General features: G+C 35.7%; 1 protein-coding gene across 7 annotated transcripts in view; it reads right to left on the minus strand.

The window, feature by feature from the left end:
- Positions 1 to 26,189, minus strand: part of PPP3CB (protein phosphatase 3 catalytic subunit beta) — a 56,423-nt gene that overhangs the window by 7,990 nt on the left and 22,244 nt on the right. For 2 of the 7 annotated variants that reach the window (XM_082717111.1, XM_082717107.1), the window contains exons 5-12: positions 24,320 to 24,465; positions 23,909 to 24,048; positions 23,727 to 23,804; positions 23,526 to 23,620; positions 20,434 to 20,559; positions 8,015 to 8,092; positions 3,443 to 3,469; positions 1,293 to 1,377 (exon numbers count right to left, since the gene is read on the minus strand). In XM_082717111.1, the coding sequence (XP_082573237.1) occupies positions 1,293 to 1,377; positions 3,443 to 3,469; positions 8,015 to 8,092; positions 20,434 to 20,559; positions 23,526 to 23,620; positions 23,727 to 23,804; positions 23,909 to 24,048; positions 24,320 to 24,465 (775 nt within the window). The remainder of the gene's footprint in view (positions 1 to 1,292; positions 1,378 to 3,442; positions 3,470 to 8,014; positions 8,093 to 20,433; positions 20,560 to 23,525; positions 23,621 to 23,726; positions 23,805 to 23,908; positions 24,049 to 24,319; positions 24,466 to 26,189) is intronic. The other 5 variants (XM_082717109.1, XM_082717112.1, XM_082717110.1 and 2 more) reach the window with 3 other exon arrangements.

Genomic DNA, 26,189 nt, shown 5'->3' on the forward strand with positions numbered 1-26,189 from the left:
TTTAGCTCAAGTCATGACCCCCAGGTCCTGGGATTGAGCCCCACATCAGATGCTCTGCTTGGCAAGGAGCCTGCTTCCCCCTCTCTCTCTGCCTGCCTCTCTGCCTACTTGTGATCTCTGTCAAATAATAAAATCTTAAAAAAAAAAAAAAGTTTGTAGGGGGGGGTGTAAAAAAAAAAAAGTTTGTAGTTTAAAAGAGGAGATGGGGCCCAGAGGTTAGGCCATGTAAATAATTTATGACATTCAATGTTATTACCCAAAGTATTTTCCTCAAGTCCAAGATATTCTCTTCCATATTTTAAATGTTTGAGATAAGAGGGTACGCCTTACGAGTGAGGCGTATATTGTTTTTCCTAAGAAGCTTTATTAAATATATGATGAGATTGATAATCAATGAGAATCATACAATTGAGAAAATACTTTTTTTTTTTTAAGTTAAAGATTTTGGGGGCACCTGGGTGACTCAGTTGGTTAAGTGACTGCCTTCTGCTCAGGTTATGATCCTGGAGTCCCAGGATCAAGTCCCACATCAGACTCCAGAGCAGGGAGTCTGCTTCTCCCTTTGACCCTCCCCCTTCCCATGCTCTCTCTCGCGCGCGCTCTCTCTCTCTCTCTCTCAAATAAATAAATAAAATCTCAAAGATTATTTATTTATTTGACACAGAGAGACAGAGAGAGAGAGGGAACACAAGCAGGGGGCATGGGAGAGGGAGAAGCAAGCTTCCCACTGAACAGAGAGCCCAATGCAGGGCTTGATCCCAGGACCCTGGGATCATGGCCTGAGCCAAAGGCAGATGTTTAATGATTGAGCCACCCAGGCACCACAAGAAAATATGGTTATTTCTATAGCATAAAGTTCAAATGTCTGATATAACCAGTTTTGCAAACACATTTTTAAGGACTGACTCATTTACGTGTGCCTTTAAACCTAGTCTTCCTGAATTCACCCTAAGAAGATTGTGGCTCCAACAAAAGGAACTTCCTATATGGACGAGTAAGTCCATCAGGCATACTCTAAAAGGTACCCTCTCCTTATCCTACTCTAATTTTCAAGGTGTAGAACTAGTGCTTTCATCACAGAAAGGTAACACATACTCCAAGTGAGCAATAGTAATCACTAAGGTCAAAAACCCTAGTTTCAAAGGGAACTGTGTTCCCCTCTTCACTATGTAAATGTAAAACTAACTTCTTTATAGGAAGAATGTTACTAAATTGCTTTTGGGTGTCTGCTTATAGCAAAGTACAATAAAAGAATTTCTGTAAAGCAAATAATCAGGAAAATATATCATTACCTGAGAACAGAGAAGACCCTTGCCATCTTGCCAATTGCTCGAATTTTGTTTCTTATGATTTCTTTCCGGGCTGCAGCTGAACCTACTTTCAATGGAATAAATAGAAAAAAAGACTCAAGTTTAGGGCATCCACACTTGCATCATTCTATTAACTATACCACGCTCATCTTAACCCATCAAACCCTCTGCCACCAGCTCACATGGAGGAGATTAGGTGAACTCATGCCAGAAAGCCTCTCACTCCTTCAATGTTTAACTTAGCACTGGTCTAATACTGGGGTCTGATACAGATACAAATGAAAAGTAATCCACAAACATGACTCTCACAGTACTGCTAGTCATTAAAACAGCAATGGGAAAGAAACTAGAACCCAACTTGTACCACAAACCAGAGGGGGGGAAAAAGGGTAACAATCCTATAGTCTTTAATTCTCATGAAGGCCTATGCATGCAGACTAACAGACAAGAATTGGTAATAACTCTGTATAGGCTTCTGTTATAAAAGCCTCTGACATGCAGGCTGGAAATATCCCATCTTACTAAGACAGAGTAAGTTCCTTGTTCAAAGTGGGTTTAAAAACAATGGTATGAGATAACTACTGTGCAGATGACGATGAACTAAGGACCATAACAGCATATCAATTATAATGCACATCTTAACCTCATGAACTAAATGTCCTCAAGATCATGCAAATATATAGTTCTTACATCCCTAGATGAGTATGACACAAGGAGAGTGAACAATGAGAAAAGATTCCCTAAAAAACATGGCCAAAGGATCACTCATGTTTCCTCTCTATAGGGTTAGCTGTATTGCCTATCACCAACACAGAAGAGAATAATAGAACATAATAACTCGATCTTCAGCAAAAACTCAAAAGTTCTATCTTCCTTCCCCTGGCCTCCAGAAAGAACAACAACAGCCCAGTCTTGTTATCTCATATACAGCAACTAGAATCACTCTGGACCCAAGAGTGTGTGTGGTTCCTTAGAGCTGTGCTTCAGCATGATGAAAACACATAGAGTAGCACCATGGTTGAGGAGAAAGTAAAAGAAAGGCTAAAAAGACTAGACTAAAAGGGGCTGTAGATATACAGAGGTCTGAACAACCGTAAAGTTTTCTGGCGTAGAGCATCTCATTTAAAATTCAAGCAGCCCACAAATACCATATAATTAAAAACTAAGATGATGACTGGACCTTACTGCAAGGAAACAGAAAAGAAATCCAATTTCAAAGACAAAAACAAAAGACATATTTTAGAGAAAAGAGGCTCCATGACCATGTTTATGATGCTCCAAAGGGTAGTATTATGAGCAGTGAAGCTACAGCTCTTGCAAGTTCAAAACTGCGTAGGTGCTATGGTACTATGCAGCTATTTTTAAGATGCAAAAAAAAAAAAAATTACTAAAAGTCCCAGCATCGTAGAACATTAGAATTTGAAGAGACATTAGGAATAATGCAAAGTTTAATCTCCTCATTTTAGAGATGACAAAACTAAGTTTATTAATGGTTTTGTCCAAGGACATAAGGTAAGTCTGATTTCTTTGAATTAATTAACATAAACATTAATTTAAAATTGATGGAATTTTAAAAATAGCTAGACTGGGGGAGAGGAGTATGGGGATAGGAGAGGATGGCTGCAATGAGGTACATTCATATTTTCGGCCTTAATTTATATATCTGTAAAACTGAATAATATGTAAACTGTACTGATTTCAAGTTTAAAAAATCACTGGAATATAAAAACACTATACAAGTCAGGATTTTAAATCAGTCTACAAACACATCATGCATAATAGTAAAGTAAATGTCCACAGTAAAATTACTCTGGGGAATAAGACAGACAATCAAACACCCCTAATCATGCAGGGAAAAGTACAAAACATTACAAATAAGCAAAAGAATGAAATTTTAAATCAAGAGGAATGAAAAAGAGGGAAAAATATTTCCATGCACAGAAAGACAGATATCTTGGAATATGACTTCTAAAAACATCAAATTCTATCTCAGATAGCACTTACACTAAATTTGCACAAGGCCCAAAAGGACTCTGCATAAATGGTACTCAATGAATGTGCTAACTTACATGGACATGAGGATAACTTATGAAGTCATATTTCAAAACAGTGTTACTCTGTCTGGTCTGTACCTTTTTTATTGCCATATATGAGCCGTTCTTCAGATGGAGAGTCCAGAAAAAAGGAAGTGAATGATGGAGAAAAGGTGGTTGAGACAAATAAAAAGATAGAGATTTAACTTGGCAGTGGTACTGAAGAATGAATGTAGAAAGAAAGGGAGAAAAATGAAGGCCCTCATATTCGAAATTTGAAAAATGTAGTACTGTAGGATCTGGTGAATAAAAGAGGGATGCCACTGGGTAGGACTCTAAAGGAAAGATTTCTTAAAAGATATGTGGTCAGAAGAAATCATGGACAGAATGACTATAATATTTGATGAAAGTAGACAAATTAGGGACAGAAAAAAAAAAACACGTGAAAACACATAAGACTGATAAAAGACTGTGCAAACAACAATCGCACATTTATACTGATACCCCTAAGGAAATGTGTCACCCATGGGAGTATGTTAAGTGAAGGGTAATGACACAAATGATATACAAACTCATGTGGTTCTTCAAGGACACCAACATCTGCAAAATCTGTAGTATATACAGAAAAATGTAGGTAACTTTATAAACTACCTCAATGGAAAATCTTACCCACTTAGAATAACAGAAAGGCTAAGCCTCACACACTCCATAATAACAAGAACACATAATTTCGAACTTTTGCACATACTCAGGATCAACAGTATGTGCTTTCGTTCCCAATCCAATCTGGGAGCTGGAGGGACATCTTTTTGCAGAAATAGCAACAGACTGCTTCAAAGCAAGTAATAGCTCTAAGAGTAGGCAGCAGAAATGTTTCATTTGAGCTTTCCATATCCTCCATTCTAATGCAAAGATACATGATTCCATTACAGGAAATGCAAAGTTTTAGTTTAGTAAAACTGTAACACATGTGGATTCTGTATTTCCTTTACCAAACTCAAGAAAAAAGATAAATATCTGAAAAAAACAGTATGCATTCTAAATATCACAGAAATCAGTGTTCAGAAATTTTCTTTAATGATTAAATAATACCTCTAAAAGGAATGCTCTGTGCACTTACACATGCAATGTTTTGTTTGAAGGCAAATTGTTTTGTTTAAAGGCAAATTTTTGCCTTTAAAAATAACTCCACGTATACATTAAACACTGCAGAATACCAAGGATCATCACTTAAGTCTTACTCCTTCACCCAACCAATCTCACCTTAAATATGCAAAAACTATTCTTTCCTTCCTGCCACTGGGATATCTCCATTCTTGCTCTCTCCCTTTCCCCACAGAAAAGCTAAACTCTTATTCTGCCTCCACAACAATACCTACACCATCAAGTTTTCTAAGTCAGATTTCTCCCTATGCCCAGCTCACTGAATGGTTCTACTGCTGAACAGGAAAAAAGGAAGGAGAGTATGAAAGGCATGCTATCATAGTGAAAGGAAAGGAGAAAAGATATACAGAGTTAAGGGAAAGAAGTATGGGAATACGACTAAGGAAGGGAAATAAACCCAGTTCCAGCAGCTCTTTTCCCTATCCCATCCTAGTATCTACCCTAATCTCCCAATTCCTCCATTCCTCAATGGTCTCCCCCAAACCATTCTCATTCTTCCATACAAACTCCCAGATTCATATTCTTAAAATTTTCTTGGAGTATCTACTTCTAATATTTGGTATGGAAGGGTGAACAAATGAGGAGTAATTATACCTGCTATGTTGGCAGTGAAGGGAGATCTATTTCTAGTATTCAAAGCTGGAACTCAGTGTATTTTCACACAGAAACACTGTCATAAATGACAGCTTACCAAATTTTAAAATTATTTCCTTTCTACTCCTTCAATCCATGGATGGAAAGATCCTGGGAGGTTAAGTTAACTTCTCCAAAATTACACAGCTACAAAATCTCTTTAATGAGCAAACTTAATTCATCTTTGGAGTGAAAGAATGATATGACAAGTGGATAAATAAGCATAATTTATCATTGAGAGGAAAATGTTAATTAGATACATAAAATCTCATTTGGAATGTAGTAAAATTTTATACATACTCCTGGTTGAATCCCAAGTGATTCAGCCACTGTCCTCGTATAAATCGTAAGTATCTAAACCAAATGTAATGGACTTAACAAGGAAATTTTTTTTAATAGGAAGAGGACTAAAGCATTACCTGTCATTACTACTTAAAATACATTTTTAAAAAATCACTATTAATGATATTGATACAAATTTTTAAAAATTAAAAAATAAAAGTAAAATGTAGAAAAATAAACAACAGTATCAGCCTTATGCAAATGACATTTTTAAAAGTTAAGGAGAACTAAATAAAAATTACTGTAGGAAATAATTCTGCTGATCCAAGTTGTCAGAAGATAAACCCACAAGTATATAATATATACCTTACACACAGAATATATGTTAAAAGACACCAGTTGTAATAAGGATATAAAATTAATTATTAATTTAACTTGACAATAACAGATTTTTTCAGAGAAAAACTATGTGATTTTTAAATGGAATAACTGTACATTAAACATATTAAATGTAGTAATTATAGTAGATGAACTAATTATATAGAGCAAGAGATCTTGATCTGAGTTTAGAGAAGTAAATATTAAAACTTCCTAGTGCCCACTTCGGCAGCACATATACTAAAAACTGGAACAATAAAATAAAAACTTCCTAGATGCAGATATAGATTTAATGAGATACCGATTAAAACTATTACTTGATATTTCACAGAATTTGACATATAACAGAAAACTTTATCTGAAGAAATAAGTAAACTATGAACCAAAAATTATTTCAGTCATTATATCAACACCTGTAAGATTATGAAGTAGGTACCATTATCTTCATTTTGAAGATAAAAAAAATAAGACTCAGAAGCTAAAAAATTTGCCTGAGGTCATATAACAACTATGAGAAACTAGAGTCTGAACCCAGACCTAGTCTAACAAGAGAAAAGGGAAAAGGTGGCAGAATAGGGAAAAAGTATTTAACTGCAACTACTTAAAAATTTTACATAAAAGACAAATACAATGAAATATGGTAGATCTAAAACTTCCACACAAACAAAAAAAGAACTAAAATAAAAAAATATTATTCACTAAGGCCTATTATCGAAACCAAAAACGAATGGATATAATTTATTTCAGTTAACCAAAAAAAACTTATTCAGTTAACAAAAAAAAGAGTATCTTTGCTTGCCACCAACAGATGGCAGTAGGAGACACTTGTACAGTCACTTTGTACTTTTAACAAATGGGCTTACAAAAGTGTTTAAGAATTAAATCTGTTTGCAAGCAGAGAAATTTCTAAATAGCTTTTACTCAGATTGTACTTAATTAAGTAGTCAAATAAGATATACAGCTTATACACTTGAAAAAGTAGACAGTAATTTTTTTAAATTAAAAATCATTAGGAAATCAAAGAAATCTTAAGTTAAACCAAGTGTAGTTCACTATTACGTAGCTACCAAGCAAAATAAGTAAAAATGACCAAAACTCAATGAGCTGGGACTGTGGAGAAAGAGGTCAATGGATTCATTGCTAAAAGTACTTCGTTATTGGTCCAATTCTTCTGCAAAGTAATCTGGCAGTTCATAGCTAAAATAAGGAAGCTAAAACACATATTTAAGTCCATAATTCTCTTCAAGATATTTATCCCAAGAAAAAAACTATTGTATAAACATATGCATTGCATGCTATTTATAATAAGGACAACTGAAAGCAACGCAAATGACAAAAACACGAGATTAACTATGAAAATTATGGTATATTAATATACTTAGAAATATGTAGCTATTAAGTTGTACCAAAATGTAGACCATGTTTAATATATGGAAACAATTACATACAGATTACAACTATTAAAAGAATGCTGCAACAAAGATGTGAGCAGCATATAGAAGGAAATAAATAGTCCTCAGCTTTAAGATGTTTACGTTTCTGTTTCTCAATGACTTAAAGTTTAAAAAATATTTAAAAAGTTTTAAAGTTTTAAATAAAAATTTCAAGACATAAAAATAAAAGGAATTTTGTTTTTATGGTATTAAATTATACTATAAATGTACATTAGTGCACTGGTTGGCTTACAGAAGAGCAAACAGCCATATTTAACCTTGTTTCTATGGAAAAGATGCTTCTGAAAATCAAATTAAACCAGTAAGTGGTCTTGGAGAACACAACCACTCATAGGTTGGGAACAGCCTACTTGAGTTTTTGGGAAAAAAACAGTGACAACAACACTGGGGGTTCTGGTATGTTTCTGATGCACTAAGAAGAAACAATGTACCAATGAAACAAAAAGCATTTTTATTCTCCCTCTAAGCAGTGTCCATATTCATGAAGAACCACATTCTTTAGTACTTTCAATTTTCCTTTCCTTCTGTTCTTCCAAATTTCCCTTTTCCCAAAATTCATCTTCCCCATACCAACTGAAAAAAGGTAAAATCGCTAAGAAAAAATCTTAAACAGTATCTAAGAAAGTGTCTTGACTCTTATCAATTGGCATAGCCATTTGAGAACAATAACTACATTTGATCACAAAAGAGTGTGTATTGAAGCTGGGCAGTTAAAAGATACCATTTCACAATAAAAAAATAGTAAAATGAAAAATCATACCATCAAACTGGTCTTCACCTTCAGTCATCAGTTCATCATCAGAGCAAATACTCAGAACATTTACCAACATTTCTGTCACTAATCAAAAATGAAAAAAGAAAAAGAACAGTTACAAGTTAGTGGACCAAATTCAACTGTCTATAAGTACACATACCAGTTATTCATACAATGGTCAATGATTTTTAACCCAAGAAGACATACATTCTGATAGCAAGAATGAAGAAACTAAAAAAATACCAAGGTTTGGGGCATGTGCGTGGCTGAAATCAGTTAAGCATCCAACTCTGTTTTGGCTCACATCATGATCTCAGGGTCTTTTTTTTTTTTTTAAGATTTTATTTATTTATTTGACAGAGAAAGAGATAGATCACAAGCAGTCAAACAGGCAGGCAGAGGGGGAGGGGGAAACAGGCTCCGTGCTGAGCCCATAGGGGGCTTGATCACAGGACCCTGAGATCATGACCTGAGCCGAAGGCGGAGTTTTAACCCACTGAACCACCCAGGCACTCCTCGGGGTCTTGAGACTGAGCCTCAAGTTGGGCTCCAAGCTCAGCACGGAGTCTACTTGGGATTCTTTCCCTCTTCCTCTTTCTCCCTCTCTGCCCTTTCCTCTGCTCACGTGCTCTCTCTTTTTCTCTCTCAAATAAATAAAATCTTAAAAAAAACAAAAAACAAAAAACAAGGTCTTAAAAATGAAAGAAATTTAATGGATTACAAGTCTTAGAGAGATTCTACACAAAAAATGAAGCCCCCCAGACATGAATAACATCAAAATGTATACATTTAAATTCTTCATCTATGGATATAGCATTTCCTTACAGAGTAAGAAAAAAGTCACAGCACAGTTTCACTGTTTCAAAAAAGCTCTAGAATTATTATTATTACTATTTCTTTAAGAGCAAGAGCATGTGTGGGGAGGGTCAGAGGGAGAAGGAGAGAGAGAATCCTAGGCAGGCTCCACTTTTGGTGTGAAGCCGGATATGGGGCTCAGATGTCACAACCCTGGGATCATGACCCATCAGATGATTCATCAACTGAGCCACCAAGGAGTACCCAGAATTCAATTTTTTAAAAACTGACTCTAGCAGGTTCCCTAAAACTTAATTCTTAAGATTACTAATGACTAACAACCTGAACCTGTGGTTCTTTCTTAGGCTTACTCCTTTACCATTTTATGTATTTTTCCCTTTTGTTTTCCCTTAGTTTGCAGGGTTCTACTCTTTTGGTTTTCCTACATTTCAGACTATTTCCCCCCTAACTTTAGATATTCTCAAGACTCTCTCTTCACAGTCTTTTGGTGATTTTATATGCTCCTGGCCATTCCATCTGTAACTATACAGTTTCAAGTATCACCTTTGTGAAGATGATTCCAAAGTCTGTATCACTAGTGTTGACCTCTCCTTCAGCCTCCGGATTTCCCTGATGGTTTTATTGCTAACCATCTTCAGCCATTTTATATTGCGTGTTTCTCCTACTAAAACGAAAGCTTCATAAATGCAGGATGATGTTTTGTTTACTATTGTACCTCAGAGTCTAATACAGTGATTGATAGACAATAGGCATCCAATAAATATTTGACAAATGAGTATTTTAAAAAAGAAAGGTATAAGCAAGTTTCAATTAATAAATAAAAATTCCTATTAAATATTAGCCCCTGGATGTCCTAATGATACCTAGAAATGAACACATCCAAAACAAAATTCAATACTGCTCCTATTATTCCTCCTATAAATATATTAATAGCACACCACATGCCAGGCACTGTACTAAAGCTCTGGAAATCAGATACAGAAGGTCCTGTCTCTACCTTGCAGAAGTTTACTAACTACTAAAGGAGTTATTTATATGCAGATATATATATATGCACACACATACCACAGTAAAGTGATAAACCCTATACTATAAAAATGCAGTTATACAAAAAGACCTATAGGGAAAATGAAGGCTTCTGGTAGAGGAATCATGCAATAGGAGTTTGTCAGGTGGAGAGCGCAGATAAGGCTTTCTAATCATAGGTTAGAAAAAGTATGAAGTAGTCATTATAGATCAATGGAACAGAACTAAGAGTCCAGAAACCTCACATTTTAATTCAACTGATTTTCAACAAGGGTTCCAAAACAATTCAGTGTGGGAAAAAACAGTCTTTTCAACAACTGGGGCTGGGACAACTGAATATTCACATGCAAAAGGATGAAGCTGAACCCCTCACTATACACCATATACAAATATTAACTAAAAATGAATCAAAGACCAGAGAACCTGGGTGGTTTAGTCGATTAAGTGTCCAACTCTTGATTTCACATTAGCTCAGCTCAAGATCTCAGGGTTGTGAGGCTGAGCCTCACATCTGGCTCTGTACTGGATATGGAGCCTGCTTGGGATTCTCTCTCTCCCTCTCCATCTGCCCCTTACCCTCACCCTCCCAACTGTCTCTCTCTCCCTCAAAAACAAAAACAAAAAAGATCAAAGGCCTTCATATAAAAGTTAAACTATAAAAGTCTTAGAAGATATCATAGAGGAAAATCATTAGTTTGGATTGGGCAACAGTTTATTAAACATGATCCCCAAAACACATGCAACAACAAAAAAATAAATTCATCAAATTCTGAATGTGGAATTCAACAAAATTTAAAACTCTTATGCTTCAAAGGACACCATCAAGAAAGTGAAAAGACAACTCAAGGAACAAGGAGAAATACTTACAAATGATATATCTTATAAGGAACTTGCATCTAGAATACACAAGGAACTCTTACAACTCAGTGATTTAAAAAAAAAAAGGAGATAAAAAGAAAACCACTTTAAAAATAAACACAAGATTTAAATGAATGTTTCTTCAAAGAAGATAAACAAATGGCCCATATACTTCAAGGCTATGATAATCAAACAGAATGGTACTGGCACAAAAAAGACAGACCAATGAAACAGCATAGAAAGCCTAGGAATAAATCCATGCTTATACTGTCAATTAATCTATAAAAAATGAGACAAGAATACATGATAGAGAAGACTGTCTCTTGAATAAACGATGTTGGGAAAACTGGAAAGCTACATGCAAAAAAAAAAAAAAAAGAAAGAAAGAAAGAAAGAAACTGGACCTCTTTTTTATACCATATACAAAAAATAAGCTCAAAATGGATTAAAGACCTAAAAGACAGACCTGAAACCAAAAAACTCAAAGAAAATAGCCAGCAAACTCTAAGAGATTGGCCTTAGCAGTATTTTTCTAGTTCTCTCCTCAAGCAACAGAAACAAAAGCAAAAATAAACAATCAGGACTATAGCAAACTAAAAAGCTTTTGCACAGTGAAGGAACCCATCAACAAAATGAAAAGGCAACCAGAACGCCTGCGTGGCTCAGTCATTTGGGCATCTGCCTTCAGCTCAGATCATGATCTCAGGGTCCTGGGATCAAGTCTCACATGGAGGGGGGCTGCCCAGTAGGGAGCCTCCTTCTCCCTCTCCAGCTCCCCCTGCTTGTGCTCTCCCTCTCTGACAAACAAACAAAATCTTTAAGAAAAAAATGAAAAAGCAACCTACTGAATGGAGAAGATATTTGCAAATGATATATCCAATGAGAGGTTAGTATCTAAAATATATAAAGAACTCATACAACTCAACACCAAAACCCCAAACAATCCTATTAAAAAATGGGCAGAGGACTTGAATAAATATTTTTCCAAAAAAGACAAACAGATGGCCAACAGACACTTGAAAAGATGTTCACAATCACTAACCATCAGGGAAATACAAATCAAAACCATAATGAAATATTACTTCACACTAGTCAGAAAGGCTTGTTATCAAAAAGATAAGCAGCAAGTATTGGCAAAAATGTAGAGAAAAGGGAACTCATGCACTACTGGGAGGAATGCAAACTTTGTGCAGTCACTATGGAAAACAGTATGGAGATTCCTCAAAAAATTAAAAACAGAAATACTATATGATCCAGTAATTCTACTTCCAAGGACTTACCTGAAGAAAACAAAAACACAAATTCAAAAAAATATATGTACTCTTATGTTTACTGCAGCATTATTTTAAATAGCCAATATATAGAAACAATCTAAGTGTCCACTGATAGATGAAAGTTTAAAAAAGATGTGGTATGTATACACAGTGAAATATTACTCAGCCATTAAAAAAAAGAATGAAATCTTGCCAACATGGAAATCTTCTCCAAAATAGATAAATGTATGGGATGTTATACTAACTGAAATAAGTCAGACAGAAAAGACAAATATCATGCTATTTCATGTGTGCATAGAATCTAAAAAACAGAAAGAGACTCATAAATACAGAGAAGAAACTCATCATTGGCAGAAAGGGGATAGGAGATAGGCAAGATAGGTGAAAGGGATTAAGAAGTACATACTGCCAGAGTTATAAAAGAAATAAGTCATAGGGATGAAAAGTGCAGCACAGGGAATATACTCAATAATATTGTAATAGCTTTGTATGGTGATAGGTAGTTAACTGTATTTATGATAAGCTTTTCATAATGTATATAATTGTCAAATTGTCAAATCACTATGCTGTACACCTGAAACTAATATTGTATGCCAACTATACTTCAATTAAAAATTCTTTTTCTAAAAAAAATTTTTTTCTAATAAACACATTATTTAAATAAACATTTCTTCAAAGAAGATAAGCAAATGGCCAATAAGCACATACAAGTATACTCAACACCATCATTCATTAGGGAAATGCAAATCAAAACCATGAGATACAACTTCACATCCAATATGATGGCTCTAATAAAAAATACACAATTACAAATGTTGGCAAGAATTTGAAAAAAATGGCACTGTTGTGCAATGCCAGTGGGACTATACAGCTGCTCTGAAAAACAGACCTCAAAAGGTTAAACATAGAGTTACCATGTGACTCCCAGGTCTACACATACGAAAATAAACACATTTTCAAACAAAAACTTGTACATGAATGTTCATTGCAGCATTATTGATAATAGTTAAAAAGTGGAAGTAATCAAATGTTTTGCAGATAATGAATGGATAAACAAAATGTGGTATACAATATCACTCATCATCAGGGAAATGCAGATTAAACCCACAATCCTACTCAGTGAGAGAAGATATATGCAAATTACATATCTGATAAAGGGCTAGTATATATAAAGAACTTATATAATTCAACACCTAAAAAACCCCAAAAAATCCAATTAAAAAATGCGCAGAAGATATAAACATAGGGACGCCTGGGTGGCTCAGTTGGTTGAGCAGCTGCCTTAGGCTCAGGTCATGATCCCAGCGTCCTGGGATCGAGTCTCACATCGGGCTCCTTGCTTGGCAGGGAGCCTGCTTCTCCCTCTGCCTCTGCCTGCTATTCTGTCTGCCTGTGCTCTCTCTCCACCCCCCCTCTCTGATAAATAAATAAAATCTTAAAAAAAAAAAAAAAAAAGAAGATATAAACATATTTCTCCAAAGAAGACATCCAGATGGCCAACAGACACATGAAAAGATGCTCAACATCATTCATCATCAGGGAAATGCAAATCAAAACTACAGGAGATATCACCTCATAACTGTCAGAAAGCTAATATCAAAAACACAAGAAACGACATGTGTTGGTGAGGACACACAGAAAAAGGAACCCTCTTACATTGCTAATGGGAATTGCAAACTGGTGCAGCCACGGTGGAGTATTGAGGTTCCTCAAAAAGTTAAAAATTGAACTACTCTACAATCTAGTAATCGCACTACTGAGTACCCCCAAAATGCAATAACACTAATACAAAGGGATACCTGTCCCCCTATGTTTACAGCAACATTATTTACAACAGCCAAATTATGGAAGCAGCCCGTGTCCCTCGACAGATGAATGGATAAATAAGTATAAATATACAAACACACACAAATATACACAATGGAATATTATCCAGTTATAAAAAAGAATGACATCTTGCCATTTGCAACAACATGAATGAATTTAGAGACTACAATGCTAAGTGAAATAAGCCAATCAGAGAAAGACCCATATGTCGAGTTTAAGAAATAAAACAAATGAACAAAGGAAAAAAAGCAAAAAACCAAAACACAGACTCTTAACTATAGAAAACAAAGTAATGGTTACCAGACAGAAGGTGGCTGGTGGGGCTAGGGGGGAGAGGACAACAGGTAAAACAGGTGAAGGGGATTAAGACCACACTTATCTTGATGAGCACTGAATAGTAAAAGGGATGTTGATCACTATATTGTACACCTGAAACTAATGTAGCACTGATTATTAACTACACTACAATTAAACTTTTCTTTACCCTCCTCACCCAAAATAAATTTTCTATTTTAAAAGTGGTCTATCCAGGAACACCTGGGTGGCTAGGTTGGTTAAGCCATTGCCTTTGGCTCAGGTCATGATCCTAGGGTCCTGGGATCGAGTCTCACATCAGGCTCCTTGCTCAAGGGGGAGTCTGCTTCTCTCTCTGCCTCTGCCTGCCACTCTGCCTGTGTGTGTGCTCTCGCTCTCCCTCTCTGGCAAATAAATAAATAAAATCTTAAAAAAAAATAGACTAAAATTTTAAAAAAGTGGTATATACATATAATAGAATCTTATTTGGTCACAAAGAGGAACAAATTACTAAAACATGGATAAACCTTGACTACATTATAGAAAGATGCTAGTCACAAAATATCACAAATTATCTTACATGAAATGTCCAAATTAGGCAAAACAGTTGCCTAGGGCCAGCAAGGAGAGGTAGGAGGAAATGGGGAGTGACTGCTAAGGACACAGGGCTTCTTGGGAAGGATGATAAAAATGTTTCAAAAATTACTGTAATGACCATTGTACAACTCCACAAATATACTAAAAACCACTGAATTGTAGGACTTAAACAGGTTAACTATATGGGACATAAACTATATCTCAGTAAAACTGTTTTGAAAAAATAAAGACAAATTAGGAAGACATGAAACTTAATTGAGCATAACATATTCAGGAATCAGTTATGCTGTGTTACGGCTAGAAACAGAGACTAAGACAAGAAGGAGAGAAATGAGACTAAAGAGAAAGTAGGAAGATCCAAAGACCTTGGCGACAGGTTAAGGTTTATCTTCAAAACTACGAGAAGTCATTTATGAATAATAAATAGTAGCTTTTAGGCATATAGCACTTTTCATCCTCTAAGGAAAGGCAAGAAAGTAATAGCATAGTAGTAGATAAGGAAAAATAACAAATGTGGGAAATGTTATTTATCTTTAAAATAAAGATCAGATGGATTTGAACAATTTATATAAACTTAGTAGAGAGAGTTTGAAGACACAGAAGACCTAACAGATCAAACAAGGTTCCTAAAAAAGTAGAAGCATAATGGAATCCAGAGTCAAGTTAGAAGTTCTAGCCCCCATGGAGCGCCTGGATGGCTCAGTAGGTTAAGCCCTGCCTTTGGCTTGGATCATGATCTCAGGGTGCTGGGATCAAGCCCCGCATCGGGCTCTCTGCTCAGCAGGGAGCCTGCTACCCCTTCTATCTCTGCTGCCTCTCTGCCTACTTGTGATCTCTCTCTCTGTCAAATAAATAAATAAAATCTTAAGGAAAAAGAAGAAGAAGAAGAAGAAGAGGAGGAGGAGGAAGAAGAAGGAAGAAGAAGAAGAAGAAGAAGAGGAAGAAGGAGGAGGAGGAGGAGGAGGAGGAGGAGGAAGAAGGAGGAGGAAGAAGAAGAAGAAGAAGAAGGAAGAAGAAGAAGTAGTAGGAGTAGTAGTAGTAGTAGTAGTAGTAGTAGTAGTTCTAGCTCTAAATGGAAGGGTCACCTCTTCAACAAGATCAGAATTCAAGATGAGTGCAGTTTATAAAGCAAGGGAACAATAAATGGAGAAAACTCCCACTAGTGGTATATGTTTCTTCTGAGAGTAAGAGAAATGGCTACAAAAAGAATGTTTAAGAGAAAAAAAAATTAAGTTGAGAATATATCCTAAGGGTAAAGGAAGAAGACTAATGACACAAAGAATTTTGGGGTACTGTCAAGAGCTCAGCCAATGCTAGCAATCAAAGGGTGATACCACTGCATAAGGCTATGTAAGTATCGCTAGCAGTGCTCTATACACTGGCTGTAAGAATGGAGAAAATGGATGGTTGCATTTACTGGGGCTCAGATTTATAAGATAAGTGAAGTAGAAAAAAAAAAGAGAGAGAAAGGAATCTGAAGGTATGTTGAGAGGCAAGGAGGGATCTGACTAATAAGAAAATGATATGGTCAAAGGCCAACCCAAGCAATCCCAGTGAAGACCAAGAGCAGCTACAACTGGAGTGAAGGGTTGCTAAAATAGCAGGTTTTCATCAGAGAGTGTTAATGGCAATATCATCACCAGACTTAAAATATCCAAGTCATCTTCAACCATTCCTTCCCCTGCAGCATGCAATCTTGTTAAGTCTTACTGATTTTACCTCTTTAGTTCTCCCTTGCTCTCTATTTCTCATGCTACCAGGGCTTCATTATATATCCACTTGAGTCTTAATGGAGCTTCGTAACAGGTCTCTCAATTTTGAGTCTTTCTTCCAGTCCATTTCACCAATTTTTCTGAATGACTATCATGGTCGTATTCTGTTTCAGTTGCTTCCCACCATTTATCAAAGCTCCAAACTCTGCGTGGTGATCAAGATCCTCATCATCTAATCCTGATTTAACTTTTTATTCTTTTTCTACTATTGTCCTTCATACATCTTAACTGTAAATCAATCTAAACCCCTCAACACTTGTTAGTGGTCTTACACTCTCTTGCTTTCTGACTCAGGCTTAGAAAGTTCTCTTACCTAGAATTCTCTCGCCCATATCTACCAGCACGATTCCAATTCCACCATTCTTCAAGCCTTGGTTCAAATGCTACTTTGATCCCTTCAATAAATAGAATCAACCCCTCCTCTCAATTCCGATAAAACTGTATTTCTCTAGGAGCACTTACCTAATATTATATTTTTGTTATTATTTATGTATCTTAAGTCCTCTATTAACCTGTAAAGACCTATATCTTACTTGTGTTTTTGTATCTTTAGTAACTTGAATAAAACAGACTTCCCCCCAAAAAATCTACTAAATGAATAAATCTTACATGTATGACCTTCTATGGAAGATCACACTATATTGGATCCTCTAGAACAGAGTTCTTAAATTGGGATCAGTAAACCTGAGGGAGGTTACCAATTCACTTCAGATCTACAACCACCCTGACAATGTTATGTTTATGTACAAATATACATGTATTTGTGTATGAATTTTTCTGGGACAAAAGTCCGTAACTTTAATCAGATTCTCAAAAAGGTATGCGTTAAGAAATTAATAAAAGTTTTTTGTGTAGTTACTTTAATAATAACAAAGAGTCCTTACCTTTTAGAGATTCATTCTAAAATATTTATAGCTATATAAAATGTTTATAGCTATTTAGAGCTATAAAAGAAATAGCTGAAATATGACCCAAAATAATTAAAGTGTAGGGTGGGGAGTAGTGGATGGAGATATAAATGACACAACGTTGGCCATGATTTGATAAATGTTGGAGCTGAGTAACTGGTACACAGCAATTCACCATATTATTCACTCGGCCTTTGTGCATGGTGGAAATTTTCCAACATAGGATTTTTTTTTTAAAGATAAAGAAAAAGAAATAAAAAGCCCCAGGTGTGCCTGGGTGGCTCAGTCAGTTAAGTTGGTTAAGTTAAACATCAAGTTCAGCTCAGGTCATGATCTCAGGGTTATGAGATCTAGCCCCACAACATGCTCCATGCTTAGCAGTCTGCTTGAGGATTCTCTCCCTCTCCTCATCCCTGAACTTGCGCACATGCACCCTCACACAAACTCTTTCTCTCAAATAAATACATAAATCTTTAAAAAAAGCAAAGCCTCTAAAAGGTTAAAAACTACAGATTTCATCTAACTTTAGGATTAAATCAGTCTCTAAAGAAGCCTCTGGCTTAGGTCAGTTGCTTTTCAGAGACTAGATCAGAGTCAAACTGGCTTTTTCAAAGTGGAACAAATGAGATGTCATTTGCTATTCACAACAAAAGAAAATTTTCATTAGAATCAACTAGTTAGGCTGTATAAACAACTAACAGATATTAAAATGGAAAAATATGCAAAGAGTGAAAAAAACCTTACTGTGCTCAACATTGGTTAGGATTCTATTTGTGTACATATTCAAATCCGAGCTTCACATTTTTAGAAAGACATGAATAATTTGGAGAAGATCCACAGGAAAAAAACAAAACTGGTCAAAAGGTCTGAATACTTCCTCATCTTATAAGATGATTTAGAGTGGCAAAAAAAGAACAAAAGATTACGTAGTAGCAGATTTCAAATATAGGAGTATATAGAAACCTGATTCACCATCTTCACTTATGAGATATCCACAGAAACTAGATTAAATTTTCTCATCTCTCAAAAGGAGCCAGACTACATGATTATTAAGTTCACTATTAGTTCTAAAATTCTATGATGTCCTGGTTTTTGATAGGTGCATTAGTTAAGAGAAGCTATTATCTCTCTTTCTTTTTAAAAAGATTTTATTTATTTATTTGACAGAGAGAGAGAAAGAAAGATCACAAGTACGCAGAGAGGCAGGCAGTGAGAGTGGGGGGAAGCAGGCTCCCTGCTGAACAGAGAGCCCAATGCGGGGCTTGATCCCAGAACCCTGAGATCATAACCTGAGCCAAAGGCAGACAGGCCTACCCACTGAGCCACCCAGGTGCCCCTATTATCTCTATTTCTTTCCTTGTTTAAACACTGATAGCACTAATATTTAGACTAGTAATAACTGAAGTGTTTCCTTATTGTGGAAGCATTAGAGAAATTAGAATTTACGAAATGTCCATTTTCCTTCTATGCTCCCCATTCTTACCACCCCCCACCCTACTTATATTACATTAAAACAGTTGAGTAGCAGTCTAGCCTGAAGGCAGGAGAATGAGCAAGATGAATTCTTAAATTCCCTTTAGCCCGATGATGCTATGATTGAACTATTTCTCATACACCAAAGATAGAAGGTTATAAGTGTAATGCATCCCTTGCACCTAAGCCCTTTACTGGCCCCCTTTCTCAAATGCTAAAGTGGGTAATTCTATCTCCATATTAGCTTAATGTTGACCTACTGAGTAACTGATGAAGACCAGAGGCAATCTTCAAAAAATCTGTTTAATATACAGAGTTTAAGTATTAACTCTGTATTTTAGAACCCAAAACTGCATTGGCAGAAGTAACATATCCCAAACAGAAAGGAACATTTGTAACATGGAAGAGGTGAGGAAAAAAAAAAAAGGGATCTAGAATAAAACGTTTTATATTCATGTCTGTATTCTCATAATCTTGTTTTCCAGATATGGAAACTGAGGCATTGCCTTGTGGAAAAATCAGCACTAAAATGGAAAAGGAGAATGTGATGAAATAAGGAAATCCTAAAAATTCTATACAACTAGAAAAAAAATTTTCTTTTTTTTTAAGATTTTATTTATTTATTTGACAGAGCAAGAGATCACAAGAAGGCAGAGAGGCAGATAGAGAAAGAGAGGGAAGCAGGCTCCCCGCTGAGCAGAGAGCTGGATGCGGGGCTTGATCCCCGGACCCTGAGATCATAACCTGAGCCAAAGACAGAGGCTTAATCCACTGAGCCACCCAGGCACCCCCCCCACAAATTTCTTAAATAGCATTTCTCTTAAAAAGCCATTTAGGGGCGCCTGGGTGGCTCAGTGGTTAGGCCGCTGCCTTCGGCTCAGGTCATGATCTCAGGGTCCTGGGATCGAGTCCCGCATCGGGCTCTCTGCTCGGCAGGGAGCCTGCTTCCTCCTTTCTCTCTCTGCCTGCCTCTCTACCTACTTGTGATTTCTCTCTGTCAAATAAATAAATAAAATCTTTAAAAAAAAAAAAAGCCATTTAAATATATACTAATATATTATTAATAGAAATCATCAGAAAGCATTACCACTAAATTTGTATACATATTTTTTACATGGGAGAAGAAGTATTAGATTTGAACCTGAACTTCTCATCATTTTTCTCAGAGTATAGAACTATGACTAACACTGCCCAAAACTAGGGTTATTAAATCCTTCTATCAATTACTCTGACATTCCCAAAAGTGGTGTTAAAATGTGCAAAAGTGTCCATTCTAAAGCAAAGCCATCCTTCCATTCTTTCATAAAAGATGTAAGCTAAAGAAAAACAGAAAGAAAACCCAACAGCTGAAGACAACATCAGACTATTTATAAGTCTTCTTCCAGTCCCCCAGACACCCTCACATGGGGGCTATAAACAGCTAACCAAAATATCTTTGAGGCTCTCATATCCACACCCACTGACACAAGTAGAGCTGAACCCATAGTGAAACCAGACTTCAGTTTCCTTTATCAAGTATGTGCCTCCAATAGTAAACTGGAGTAAATGTGACAGTAATTAAACATTTAAAAAAAAAATACCTTTTTCTCCAACAAATGGTAATGACCATGTGAAGACATCCATAAAATTGGGCAACCAGTAAGGATGTGGAGAACAGTTAAACTGTCGAATATTCATCACATTATTTTCATACTTTAATACAGCAGCTGTAAGATAAGTTTGAATGTGAATGTAACAACTTGTCTTTAGCTCTAAAACTCTATAACACATAAAAGCAAAAAAAAAAAAAATACTGTTTTTAAAGGAGTGGGGAATCAAGGTGTGAGTTGAATGAGGACTAGTAGAGGGAGACAGGTACTAAATGTTAGTAAAAACACATTTTTGTTTTTTAACACACTTTTATGTAGAGCATAGTCAGATCTATATTTATTATTAATGAAATTTCCAGATTTCTAAGCTGTTTGCTTTACTTTACAATTCAGTGATGAACATGCACTTTTACTATATCCAAAATTGTGAAAACTCAATTTTTAGAGGAAACACAGAATGGCAATGAGCAATTTTCTAGGTTTAAAAGTTCCTACAAGTTGAAGGAATTTAAGAGGATCTTTTTAGTTACAGGCAACCTGAAAAGCATTGCTGATGGGAATGAAGGAAAAAACAAAAACAAAATCCAGGAAAAAAAGCAGTTTTTTATGACTGTATGCATGTATTTATTTCACTTAATATGGGAAATCAAGTGAAACTACCACAAAGAAATGTTTTATTTCATTTAGAAGAAATTCCACTGGGGCTGCCTGGGTGGTTCAGTTGGTTAAGCAATTGCCTTTCGGTCAGGTCATGACCCCAGAGTCCCGGGACTGAGTCCCACATTGGGCTCCCAGCTCCATGGGGAGTCTGCTTCTCCCTCTGACCTCCTCCTCTCTCATTCTCTCTCACACTCTCTCTCTCAAATAAATAAATAAAACCTTTAAAAAAAAAAAAAAAGAAAGAAAAAACTCCACTAAAATGCCAAAAAGAAAATATTATAACCAAATAACACAAAGGTAACATACTCATCTCAATTTCAAGTATCTTTCTAATGTTTCAATACATTAAAAGAAATAATATCTTAAATTAACTACAGAGATTTCAGTCACTGGTTATACTATTTTATGGAATACTGGGTTAGATAGGCTAGATTCCAATCTAAGCTGCAACACACACTAGCTTTGCAATGCTTGGTAAATTATTTAACTAATCTGTTTCTCATTTATAAAACAGGACTAATATGTCCACCTTGACTACCTCAGATGTTTGTTATACGATCAGACAATCTATTTCACATGAAGGTATATAAAAGTATAAAATGCTTTGTAGATATTATAATAATTATGTGGTTACTTTTTTTTTTCCATTTTAATGAAAAGCACAAAAATACAGATATTAAATTCCAAGATTTGGGATTCTGGCTAATACAAAGGCACAAGTAATATGCTTGTTTTCCTTATGAAATAAAAGTATTTTAAATTTAGCATCAGAAATTAAGGAATGATACCAAGTTTTAAGCTTTAAAGCAAAATAAAGAATCTAGAAAATTGCCTTCCAGGTGAAATGAAACATTACAAACATATCCATACCATGTAAGCACTCAAATCATTAACACTATATGCAGACTTAATCACTACTAAGAGACATTTGATTTTGACAAGACAGATTCAATGGTTTGAATTTCTTTTCTGAATACTCAGAAAAGTGATTCCTTTAGCCCCCTAAATCAAACTAACAGAGGACAACCAATTAGACAATAATCAGCTGAGCACTGAACACTAGGTCCTGTAATACTGAGAAGAGGAGGTTACGGATGAGGCATTAGAGCATTGGTACAAAGTTAAATGTAGCCCTCTATTCTGTTCTTAAAAGTGGGGTCAAAACTTAGATACATTCTCCTCAAAAATGAAGCCATACATCATTAGGTAACTTCTCTAGAAGTTCTGAAATTTATAATGTGAAATTCTGTAATTTAAAAGAATATTTTAGCACTGGCATAATCCTTAAAGGCTGCATTGACAGTAGTTTCTGAAGATGAGCAACTCAGTCAAGGTACAGGGTTTTTTGGGTAATTAATATAATATTGAGTTTTTGTAACATATTCTGTATCAAAGTTATATAGCATGTTACCATTTGATCTCAGGCAAATGTTTTAATCTTTTAACCATTATCTCCAATAACTAAAAAAAAAAAAAACTCTTCTGTTCCTCTTTTGAACTCCATGACCCATATTTAGCGATGACCTCATTATCTCTCTAATACTTTTAAAAGTCTTTAACCTTCTGTTCTTTCCTCCTGGCACATCTGCTCCAGTGACCCTGGAAACTATGGCATAGTCAACTGAATTCCAGACATGTCAAGACAGAATAGGAGATGGCTTCTTAATTTCCTCTTCTGAAAATGTGCACTACATAAACATACCCAAGCTCATCTTCAATTTCCTTGGCACACACTTAACTAGATTAAGATCCTTTGGCATTATCTGTCAATAAGCTATGTTCAAAGTTAAATGAAACCAAATTATTATAAACAGATCAAATCTGGACAGAAGGAAAGGGAATGGAAACTGGTGGAAAAGCACATAAAGAAAAAAGATTTAAGAAAAAATGGAGGAATATATCCGAGAGGTCAGAGTGAACTGATCAAGGACAATTCAACTATTAATCTTGAGGGGGCAATGATAAGAGGTGAAAGTAGGGAATAAGAAAGGGGAAGAGAACCTATATCAGTGAACATAAACCAAGAAACATGATAAACTAAATTAACTATACAGTGTAAATACACGAAATGGTCAAAGCAGCAACAGCTTTATGTAAATAAGAAAACATTCTCTTGATTACAAGGGGAAAGATTTAAGAAAGGGGAGTCTGAGAAAATCATGTGTGGTTTCTTGACTTAATTCAGAACATTTTTTTGTAAGACAGCTTCTATGAGTGCCAAGTTGTGGAATGGTTACATATGATTTAAGTTTTACATTTTGGATTTTTATTTCTTGTTTTCTCCCCTCCCTTATATCTTATACTTTTTTATAACAAGATTTGGATAGTTACAGTTTCAAACAATGCCTCTTTTCTATTATTTTTTTTAAAAAGTCAATTAAAATGCTAAGTTGTTTAACAATTTTTTATCAACAATATCTTACCTTTATTATTGTAGACATCTAAGTAATTAGGTGCCGAAAAAATTGTTATTAATGAAGGGAACCCTGTAGTTTGACTTTTTCTGTACATTCTATAGCTGTAAAACAAATAGCTTAATATGCATCGTAAAGCATCAATCATGAGTCACTAAGTTTGATTTGTACATAAGGTGTTAATTTGGGCCAGGGAAACAGAATTCTTACCCTGCATCTTGAGCTTCATGAGCTCTAATAATCGATAACAAATTATTGTTTTGCAAAAATTCACACACTGCTGGATAGCTGTAGGGGGAAAAAAGTAAATTAAGTAAAATAATGGTTTTCTATATGAAACATCTGCTATTTTAACAACTAAAATGTGTTTAATCTTGGATATTTTTCCTTACTTATAAAAATAAGAACATCCTCGAACTGTATTGTGACTAAAATGTTCCTGTGATTTTTCATTTCCAAAATCTTCAGAAGGATCGGACCATAGCAAGTCACACATTGGTCCAAATGCAGGTGGCTCTTTGAATCTATCTAACTGTGAAAGAAAGAAAAGAAAGAAACAAAGAACAGAAATAACTTGTCAAAAAGTGAGAATAGAATGGACACAGGAAAGTGGTACCAACTTTGAATACTGTCCATACTACATTGTTCTGAATGGTTAGAAGATATTTCCTTAAAATATCAGTATATTAATTTTTTTTACCATTACCTAATCTTGGCAGTGAAGAGAAGTTTGAAGCTTCTACTGTCTACGCAACAAAGTACTATAAATAGGAATCAACCTTAGAACTGCAATATATACTCACTCTCCTAATATCATCCAGTGTGTGTATTTCTGGTGAAAGTCCACCATGAACACAAAGAAATTGTTGATTTAAAAGTGCAGCGAGAGGCAGGCTATCAAAAGCTTCCATACAAGCTTCATAGACTCTTTCTGAATATTTAATTTTGCCTAGAAAAAGAAAAAATAATTGATAATCAATTACTATTATTTTGAAGATACATAGATACATAAATTGACTATTAAAACCAAGGCAAGGGGCACCGGGGTGGCTCAGTGGGTTAAAGCCTCTGCCTTCGGCTCCAGTCATGATCCCAAAGTCCTGGGATAGAGCCCCACATCGGGCTGTCTGCTCAGCAGGAAGCCTGCTTCCTCCTCTCTCTCTCTGCCTGCCTCTCAGCCTACTTGTGATCTCTATCTGTCAAATAAATAAATAAAATCTTTAAAAAAAAGAAAAAAAAAAAAAAACAAGGCAAGAAAACTACAGACACAGAAAACAGCCAAGTGGTAGCCAGGTGTTTACAATGAGTATGGGGGTGATTATGAAAAGGGAGCAAGAAGGAATTTATGAGATGATGAAACTTTTCTGTAGCATGACTGTGGGGGATGGGCAGTTCTATGCATTTGTCAAAACTGAGAACTCAAGACTAGAAAGAGTGAATTTTATTGTATACAATCATTTTTTTAAAAGGCAAGCATCTTGCCCTATGAGAATCAGTAAAAGAGGCAGTATTGGTCTTCCAAGACAATATATTAGCTGCTTCTAAATTTGGGCATGCAGCAGATCATCATAAAATATTACTTATAATAAATTAAGTCAAATCCCTAAAATCATCTCAACCCTTTACCTTTACAGGCCAAGTAAGGCTAAATTAGAAGTATACTTAGTTTTAATACTTTATTTTATTCTAAGAGTCAGTGACTGCTTTGTTATAGGCAGGACTACTACAACATCACAACAAAACCCAAGGTCCACCCAATTAAAAAAAAAAAGATAAATTTATTCATATATTGGAAGAACAGAGGGGTTCCTCTAGTCTACAATGAATGCTTAAAATGGACAGTGAAGCATGAAGCCAAAATAACACCAGAGAGACAAAACTCCACTAAATCCAACTGTCATTTACGTTTAAGAAGATTATCATACACATCCCTTTGCTCTTTTCTATTATTAAAATTCCTGGCTATTTTACATTTTTGCTGCAATTTTGGTGAGTAGTTTATTAATTATCTAAAGAAAAAAGAGCTTATTTCCTTTTCCCCTTTTGAATACAGTAACATTCAAATATGAGAAAATCTGGGGCGCCTGGGGCGCCTGGGTGGCTCAGTGGGTTAAAGCCTCTGCCTTTGGCTCAGGTCATGATCCCAGGGTCCTGGGATCGAGCCCCGCGTCGGGCTCTCTGCTCAGCAGGGAGCCTGCTTCCTCCTATCCCTCTGCCTGCTTCTCTGCCTACTGGTGATCTCTATCTGTCAAATAAATAAATAAAAAATCTAAAAAAAAAAAAAAAATCTGGGGCGCCTGGGTGGCTCAGTTCATTAAGCGTCTGCCTTCGGTCACCTGGGATCCAGTCCCATATTGGGAGGGGTCCCCGCTCAGTGGGGAGTCTACTTCTCCCTCTCCTTCTGCCCCTCCCCACCTGCTCATGTTCTCTCTCACTCACTCACTCTCAAATAATTTAATTTTAAAAATTAAATTTTTAAAAAGCCACAAAAAGGGGCGCCTGGGTGGCTTAGTGGGTTAAAGCCTCTGCCTTCGGCTCAGGTCATGATCCCAGGGTCCTGGGATCAAGCCCCGCATCAGGCTCTCTGCTCCGCAGGGAGCCTGCTTCCTCCTCTCTCTCTGCCTGCCTCTCTGCCTACTTGTGATTTCTCTGTCAAATAAATAAAGTCTTATT

Source organism: Mustela nivalis (assembly GCF_964662115.1).
Source record: "Mustela nivalis genome assembly, chromosome: 2".
NCBI lineage: Eukaryota > Metazoa > Chordata > Mammalia > Carnivora > Mustelidae > Mustela > Mustela nivalis.